General features: G+C 37.6%; 2 protein-coding genes across 2 annotated transcripts; one reads left to right on the forward strand and one right to left on the reverse strand.

The window, feature by feature from the left end:
• The first annotated feature begins 3,965 nt into the window (after positions 1 to 3,965).
• Positions 3,966 to 5,324, forward strand: LOC124286538. Its single transcript, XM_046722904.1, has 3 exons — positions 3,966 to 4,056; positions 4,345 to 4,779; positions 4,860 to 5,324. Exons 2-3 carry the CDS (start codon positions 4,422 to 4,424, stop codon positions 5,123 to 5,125), a joined length of 624 nt encoding a protein of 207 aa, XP_046578860.1. The 5' UTR covers positions 3,966 to 4,056; positions 4,345 to 4,421; the 3' UTR covers positions 5,126 to 5,324.
• Positions 5,325 to 6,782: 1,458 nt separating this feature from the next.
• Positions 6,783 to 8,667, reverse strand: LOC124286498 (putative nuclease HARBI1). Its single transcript, XM_046722871.1, has 3 exons — positions 8,137 to 8,667; positions 7,621 to 7,797; positions 6,783 to 7,316 (listed from the first exon to the last, which is right to left on the reverse strand). The coding sequence occupies exons 1-3, from the start codon at positions 8,578 to 8,580 to the stop codon at positions 6,783 to 6,785; spliced, it is 1,155 nt and encodes a 384-aa protein (XP_046578827.1). The 5' UTR covers positions 8,581 to 8,667.
• Between the last annotated feature and the right edge of the window lie 573 nt (positions 8,668 to 9,240).

Below are 9,240 nucleotides of genomic sequence, written 5' to 3' on the forward strand. Positions count from 1 at the left end.
CATTTGCGAACAGTGAAGATCCCATACAGTTGTTTTCAGATATGCTCAATGACATTGCTGACCAAACTATACCAAAGTCCTCTGCAGTTCCACATATTCGTAAGCCATGGTTTGATAATGCATGTAAACAGGCCAGAAAGAACAGGAAGAAAGCTGAAAAATATTTTCGGCGACATCCTACTGTTCATAACTTAAATAAAGTCAAAATTTTAAATGCCAAGGCTCGACGTACATTTAAACAGAATAAGCGTCAGTCTTGGAGGAAATATGTTTCTAAGATAAATTCACGCACACCGATTTCAAAGGTGTGGAACATGATTCAAAGAATTAAGGGCAAAGGTTCCAAATCTACTGTTCACCATCTGAAGGATTGTGACAATATATTAACTAATAAAACCGATATTGCGAACAAGCTTGGCGAAACTCTCGCCAAACATTCATCTTCATCGAATTATGTTCCTGAATTTCAGAAACACCAGAAACAACAGGAGAAGAAAAGGATTAACTTTAAATCAGATAATGGTGAAGACTATAACGAATTGTTTTCACTACATGAGCTACATACCGCCCTTGAGCAAGCTCATGATACAGCAACAGGAGCTGATAATATACACTATCAGCTCTTAAAACATTTACCTGAATCATGTTTGGAAACACTTTTGAATATTTTTGACACAATATGGACTTCAGGGAATTTCCCACCTTCGTGGCGTAATGCCATTGTTGTCCCTATACCAAAGCCTGGCCGGGATCATACTGATCCGTCTAATTACAGACCAATCTCTTTAACGAGTTGTGTCTGTAAAACCATGGAACGAATAGTAAATAATCGATTAACATGGTATCTTGAAACCAACAACCTAATAACAAATATTCAATGTGGTTTCAGGAAAAATCGTAGTACCATTGATCATTTGGTACGATTAGAATCCTTTATCAAAAATGCTATAGTCAATAAACAACATGCAGTATCGATATTCTTTGATCTCGAGAAAGCGTATGATACCACCTGGAAGCATGGCATTTTAAAGGATTTACATGATTTTGGTTTAAGGGGTCGTTTACCTCTTTTTATATCACAGTTTTTAAAAGACAGGCAATTTCAAGTCCGAGTGGGTTCTACCCTGTCTGACCATTATAATCAGGATCAGGGTGTCCCACAAGGCAGTATTTTGTCTGTCACATTGTTTAGCATTAAGATCAACAGTTTATCCAAGGTTTTAAATGATTCTATCGATGGATCACTTTTTGTGGATGATTTTAATATTTCTTGTCGTGGTAAGAATATGCATACCATTGAACGGCAACTACAGTTGTGTTTAAACAAAATAAATAAATGGTGTCTTGAAAACGGCTTTAAATTTTCTAAATCAAAAACTAATTGCATACATTTCTGCCGTAAATATAAACCACATAAAGACCGGAACTGTTTTTAAATGGCACTCCCATCAAGGTTGTAAAGAGGCCAAGTTCTTAGGTCTGATTTTCGACTCTCATTTAACCTTTCTTCCGCATATTAAATCCCTAAAACTAAATGCCTGAAGGCACTCGATTTATTGAAAGTCGTGTCTAATTCAAGGTGGGGAGGGATCAAACTACGCTCCTACACCTTTACAGATCACTTGTCCGCTCGAAGCTTGATTATGGCTCCATCGTATATGGTGGAGCCTGTAAAAGCAACTTAAAACTCTTAGATCCAGTCCACCATCAAGGTCTGAGACTTTGTCTTGGGTCTTTTAGAACTTCTCCTATTGATAGTCTCTATGTTGAGGCTGATGAGCCATCCCTTACCCACCGTCGTATCAAACTCTCTTTACAGTATATAACAAAACTCTATTCTAACGAGTCTAATCCTGCATTTAACTGTGTTTTCAATCCTTCTTATGAGGAGTTGTACAACAAAAAAACCTTCTCTTGTTCCGCCTCTTGGTTTAAGAATTAAACCATTTCTTTCTGCTGCCGGCATTGAGCTGGAAAATATAGCTCCTTCCCGTCTTCTTTCTTCTCCACCTTGGCAATTAGTTAGGCCACAAGTTGACCTAACATTAACTACATTTAAAAAATCAGAAACAAATGAATTACAGTATAAACAAGAATTTAGTCAATTAAGAAATAAATATACTACATACAAATCCTTATTTACAGATGGGTCCAAGGATGGTGGCGCAGTGGCATGTGCCACTGTCATTGGATCCCAGAACAATATCTTCTAGAATACCCGATAACAGCTCTATATTTACAGCAGAAGCAAACGCCATATTAACGGCTCTTAAATATATTCAACGACATCCTAAACATAAACAGTACATAATCTTTTCCGATTCCCTTTCATGTCTTCAGGCTATTAAAAATATTTCTTGTAAACATCCACTTTTATTAGACATTATTGAATTGTATAATGAGCTTGCTACTGGCCAGTGCGACATCGTCTTTTGTTGGTTACCCAGCCACGTTGGCATTTCTGGGAATACCATGGCTGATCTTGCTGCCAAGGCAGCACTCAACAAATCTGTGACACCACTTCTTATTCCATACTCTGATTATAAAGCTGGCATTAGAACATACATCCGCGATCTGATGCAGAAGAAGTGGGACGCCCAAGTAGGTATTAATAAGTTACATGCAATAAAACCCTATATTGGTTACACCTACTTGGGTTGTCAGTCCAGATTTGAAGAGGTCATTATGCGACGATGTCGCATTGGCCATACCAGATATACTCATGAATATTTATTGAAAGGCGAAGATCCTCCGTTTTGTATCCCTTGTGATGAAAGGATCACAGTCAAGCATGTCTTGCTTGACTGCATTGAATATTCCATCACAAGGGATAAGTATTTTAATGTCAAAACATTGAAGGATCTTTTTAATAATGTTAGTTCTCATTTAGTTATTGCCTTTTTTAAAAGAATTAGATTTGTTAACAGATTTGTAAATAGCTAAATATTTTATGATTGGAAGTTCGAATTAGTAACACAGATTGTTAGTGGCTGTATCCTCGAGGGGGGGTTAAAGTACTGTAAAATTATTGTCCTCCCGAGAGGGTACGTAAGTCCCAAAACATTCAAAGTAAATTTCAACTTTCCATTTTTTAATCGTAGAATATGTGTAATTTTAACGTATGGCTAGATTTATCTCAATTGCTAACAGCTGAAGGGATGATGTAAATCCAGCTAGGGCCCATGCAGGAAGCAAATGTACTGTAAGTCCCCATGGTCTCTAGTATGGTGATCTAACTTCAGTGGTTAGCGATCTATAGCCCATTTTTATATTGTGTTGTCCCCTCTAGTTAAAATGTTTTAGATTCAATTACTAGTTTTACATGTATATTTGTGATAATCTAGTTATTTTACTGTCCTTCGTCGGCAGAATTTTATCATTTCACTTAAATTGTTGATAGATTTATAACTTGCTTTAGTCACGATATGGCTGAAATATTGCCGATGTGACTTAAAATCTTAACTCACTCACTCACTCTCCTTGAAAATGTCTGAAAAGAATAGGTGAATTTCTTTAACACACCACCACCATGTCTACTTCCACTAGGACAGTATGAACTGTCTGCAGGGTTACCTGGAAATAAGAACAAATGTTGGGGATTATGTTCAAGAATAGTTTTAGGGAATATAAAAATTGTCATGCATTGCAAAGGTGGTAAGAATACTGTATCTGACAATGTTAGCCTTGTAAATGTTGGTTTGATTCATAGGAGAATGGTTAGAGCACTAATCTTGTAGCCCTGGTGGCAGGGGTTTGCATTTTGGTCAGGCATACACAAAATTTGATTAACTGTACCCATTTCGCTCAGAGATTGATGCTTACATGAAACCTATAACACTCGCCCATCATTTTCGGTTCATATTTTAAAGTTACATATCTCGGGAAAACGTACAAGTATGTGCAAGAGAATGTCATTTATTTCTGAAGAGGTTATGTTTACCTGATTACATTGTTTCTTCAGCAGCCAAGTAAAGCTCCTAGTTAAGAAAGGAGGCAAAGATGTCTGCATTCCTTGTCCAAGAGATATTGCTGATCTTTTGACTGAGGCTACAACAGGTACGGCTAATTAAATATTATTGTTTGAAGGTAAATATTGTTAAACATCCATCTTTGCCACATGTACTGTTAATTAGCATTTGAGATTAAACTAAAAATTCTGTTTGAACCTTAAAAGTTTAAACCTTTGAAGAGAAGTATATATGCTATGTGTCATATAATGTAATATTTCCATTACTTTTGACTTGCATTCTCAAAATAATCAAAGATTAGATGCTCTTTTGTTCTTCTTGTTGTTAATGTTGGTAAACATAATATAGGATTTCACTGGAACCATGATTGTTTCAGATCCAGCTGTAAAGCAGTCCATATTAACAAGCCTTTTGGATAGACATTCAAGTCAACCCTCGGATACTCCCGCAACAATGTCCAGCACCCCAGATATTCATCGTGTTGATGAAGAAGTGCCAAGTACATCTTCTATGGCTAATGCCCTTCACTTCTGGACTGACAAGGAAGAAGAATACCTTGTTTGTCTCAGACATGAGAGAAATGATGATTTCATTTCTACTAGAAATCATTCTACTTCGTGGAAGGAGATTGTGGCTGAACTCGAAACTATCAATTGTAAAGTTACACAACAACAGGCATTCAACAAATATTCTTCTCTGAAGAAAAAGTGGAAAGAAATCATTGATGCGCCGTCTGGTAGTGAAGTGAAGTATTTTCGACACAAAACATCGTTTGATAATATGTATGGAAATAAGGCTGGCACTAAACCAGGTGTTACAATAGACACTGACAAAGAGGACACAAAACATCGTTTGATAATATGTATGGAAATAAGGCTGGCACTAAACCAGGTGTTACAATAGACACTGACAAAGACCCAAATGCATCTTTAATGAAGGAGATGGATCAAAGTTCAACTGAGAAGAAACCGAAAAAAGGTGGAAAAGCTTTGAAAAGAAGGTCTGAGGAGATGATTGCGCTGATGAGGGAACAGCATGCTGAAATGAAGCAAGAACTCCGACATCAACACACTGAGAAAATGACTAAATTAGATAGAATGCTGGATCTTTATCAGAGAGAGGTCGAACAAACATGTATGGTAACTAAGAATGAGTGAAATGGAGATTACTGCACTCAAAAAGTTCAAACTGTTGCATTTAGAGTTCATGTTTTGTTTTACTTGTTTTTATTCCTGCATTACAAACAAGATTGAACTCTGCAGGTTTAATGTTACTCTGGATTTTACTAGTATATCAACACTTGTTTCTTGTAGAGTTCACTACAGCATATTGACTTGAAAGGCTTAAATACCTGTAACAGGATTTTTAATTTATTTGCTTTTCATCTGCCAAAAGTGAAGTGGATAAGAGATATATTTGGCTTTTGAGTTTGTTAGCAAATGTATACCATCCAGTTATCATATTTAGTGTTCTGTGATTTCCACATTTCTGTGATATCAGTGCAGGTTAATGTAACTGTGGATAACGATTTCACAGTGTGTAGAGCTTGATTCTTGCACAGTTCACTTCAGCGTATTGAAAGGCTTAAATACCTGTAACAGGATTTTGATTTATTTGTTTTCATCTGCCACAAAGTGAAGTGGATAAGAGATACATTTTTTCTTTTGAAGTTGTTAGCAAATGTATGCCATCCAGTTATCATATTTAGTGTTCTGTGATTTCCACATTTCTGTGATATCAGATGGTTATTGATGAGTTACAATAATTAAAATACTATGTTTTCATGTTTTTATGAGTTCATAGAACTGAGCAGTGATTCAGCATCTGTAGTGTATACTCAGATACTACTTGTTCTCTCACTCACAGATTGACTGAGGTGATTTAGTTATAAAGTAAATGTTGCCTCTGTTAAATTGGTTTGCAAAGTTTTATTATGTCAATCAGTCCTAAAGGGATACTTGTTCTGAAAGCAACTCTTCCAACTGATTGGGGGCAGTGGGGTAGCCTAGTCGTCAAAGCGTTGGCTTGACACGCCGAAGACCCGTGACCCGAATCCCCACATGGGTACATTGTTTGAAGCCCATTTCTGGTGTCCCCCGCCGTGATATAGCTGGAATATTGCTAAAAGCAGCATAAAACCAAACTGAGTCAGTCAGTCTAACCGATTGTTCTGAAACTTTCATGTAGTTTGTGATACGGATATAAAACCAATGTTATGGTCCTAGTACAAGGTTCAGTTGGGTATATTGGTGAATTGTGTGTAGAAGAAAATCTCACTCGCTCATGTAAACGAAATATATGCAGTCTTTGTTTTAATGAAGACCAGGAAGCTAGAATGCTGCGGTGCTATTTTTCTTATTTTGTTTTTTAGACTTTTTAACAGAGATTCTATGATGTGCCAAATATGTCATTTTTGACATTGTTCCTGTCTGGACGTACTGTCATTATGGTTGTGATATACTGATGACAAATAACAATGTTAAAGAAGCATTAGTTTTGTGAGAACTCCTTTGGAAAGTTGTTTCTCTTTTTGTTAATAAACACAACTGAAATATTTTCTTTGCATTTTATATTTCTACATGGTTTGACTGCAATAGTTGCTGACCCTGAAAAGGGAAAGAGTTAAGCCTCAGTTACTTAAAGAAACCAGTACTGTAACATGATTTCAGCTATTACATTGCAGAGATGAAAAAAAATGTACATATTTCAGACCACAATAACTCAATTACTGCTTTTGAAAGTGTAAGTAGCTGAGATTTCTTTGGTACATTTATATCACAGAAGCTTGCATGTTTTATTCACATGCAATCCATATTAACTCCAAAGTAGCCTCATCAGTATCACATATCTCATTAACTGCAATCGTCTAGCTACACCATGGTAACCATTCTGGTAAATGTTTTGATAGTTGTTTGGATGCAGTAATCCATCATTGTCGATGAAGTGTTCAACATCATCATCTGCAAGGACACAGATGTTATGACAAACGCATGCTGCAATTATCATATGACAGACGTCATCTGCGTTGTGAAATGGGATTTCTCGAAGTCTTCTAAATCTGCCCTTTAGATGACCTATAGCCCTTTCGACAGTTTGTCGCTGACCTGAGAATCTCTTGTTGAATCTTCGTTGTTGACGTGTGATGTTTCCTACACATCTGAAACGTGTGATAAGCCAGTTTCTAAGAGGGTAGGCATTGTCAGCAAAAAGATGTTGACCATTACTGAAAAGCTGTCCTCTTTCAGCCTTTTGATAGATCATGGAATTGCGCAGAACCCTGGCATCATGGCAGCATCCTGGCCAACCTGTATATGCACTGATTATTTGCAGTTCATGATCCACAGCTAACTGAAAGAAAATTGTTCTAAAATGAGACATTTTCTACAACTTTGTCTTTCAGCAATGTTTCAGCTGCAGGGCAATGTAACGTAACAAAAGTGTACAAAGGTGCATACTGAATGATGGGTCAACAGACTAGCAAAAGTAACATCCCTGTTTTAGTTCCATGAAGCATGACATTAGTGGATCATGTTCTTACCAATGAGCCAAAAAAAAGAAAAGTATGATAATATTTTTAATAATATCACATCAAAATAAATATCAGGACAGTCAAGCAGATGCAGAAGAAACAAAGACAATAGTATGTACTCACTTGCAGCTGCATAGAGGGATAACCCTTACGATTATAGTAATCTCTGTCCTGTCCTATGGGAGATGACAGTCTGATGTGTGTTCCATCGAGAAAGCCTACGACTCCTGGAAAACCTGAGTTCTGCTGTACTGTTGCTGCTATTTCAGCTCTTCTCTGCTCATCTGGCCATCTAATCATCTGTTAAAAAGTGGATTAATATACATACAGTTAAACATTTTACAACATTCATTTCGACATATGATAAAACAGTTGCTTGTGGTGGAACAATCTGAGAAATTTATAGCTGGAAAATCGCTCTCTAGCATGTCTTTATTGTAGTTTCTTCACTTTTCGTTTCATACAAGAATGTAGCATTTTCATTTCAATCTGCCAGACAATGTAACTGACAAAAAATAATTATGATACACATGATTAAATTATCCAAGATATGATTATCAGTTAAATGATTCCTGCAACTACTAATATTTAATGTAGGTGGGCTAATTGTTAATACTTAAACGTAACTTGACAACTTACACGATTCTGCAATGATGCAATCACTTTGGAAGTATTGGTTACAACTTTATGTACAGTAGACATTGAGACATCGAACAGTTGTGACACTTCTCTCATGGAACAAAGATTACTGAGATACCATAAGAAAATATACAGCTGCTTTTCTGGTGGCACAGGGTCATTTCCTCCTCTGTTGTGTCTTGAAATGGACGGTTCAATATATTCCAGTAAAATGTCAAATGTGTGTCGACTCACACGAAAATGCTCAGAAAAGTAATCATCATTCACGGATAATTCAGCAATGATGTCAGTGTAGTCGACTGCTTTTGGCACAGAACGAGGTATGCTGGCGACCACGCCCCACTGTCTTAATTTACTTAGAAATAGAGCATAGTTTTCTTCATCGTCACCCATGAGATCGCTAAACAGGATGTAGAGTCTGTGAAACGTGCGAAAGGACGCCATGTTTGTTGACTAGAGAGCAACCCACGTGAGTTCGAGCGAGTAACCTGCCAAGACATGCGCACTTCACACTCTCAAGTCGAACAAGAGTTCGCACGCGAAGTCGGCCATTTTCAGAGGCATGGTGAGAAGTCTGATCGCATGCTCGGCAGTTCTCAAATACCGTGGAAATCGGCAGTACAAGACCTATTTATATGTAATCTGGAAAATCAGAGGTGAGGCAGAGCGAATGCCATGGTTGTTCAAAGGGATGCGCTAGTCGCTGAATGAAGGCAGAGTGAATGTTCAACGAACGCTCTGCCTTCCCCCTGCGTCCTTTGATCAATCACCCATGACGGCGACCGCTCTGCGTTTGTTTTGAGCAGTACAGTCTTGGCGTTGGCTCTGCCTTCTTTCTGCTTTCATGGCGATGGCTCTGCGTTCGCCGTGCCTCCTTTGAGCGTTCAGTGGCGCTCTGAAAATTGTTAGAACGCAGAGGGAAGGCAGAGTGGTCGCCGTTCTTTGCAAATGGGGCCTTATGATTTACTGGTACGATTTTGATTGATTATGAATGTCACCCATGCAGGAATAGCATGGCATTGACAATCTCTTATCCTTCAGTTTCTGTAACGTGGTGCCAATGTCGTACTCGATTTTGCATAGCTTAATTTCACGTAACATGAT

The sequence above is a fragment of the Haliotis rubra genome, unplaced genomic scaffold (genome assembly GCF_003918875.1).
Source record: "Haliotis rubra isolate DU_JTF1 unplaced genomic scaffold, ASM391887v1 Scf385, whole genome shotgun sequence".
In the NCBI taxonomy this organism is placed as follows: domain Eukaryota; kingdom Metazoa; phylum Mollusca; class Gastropoda; order Lepetellida; family Haliotidae; genus Haliotis; species Haliotis rubra.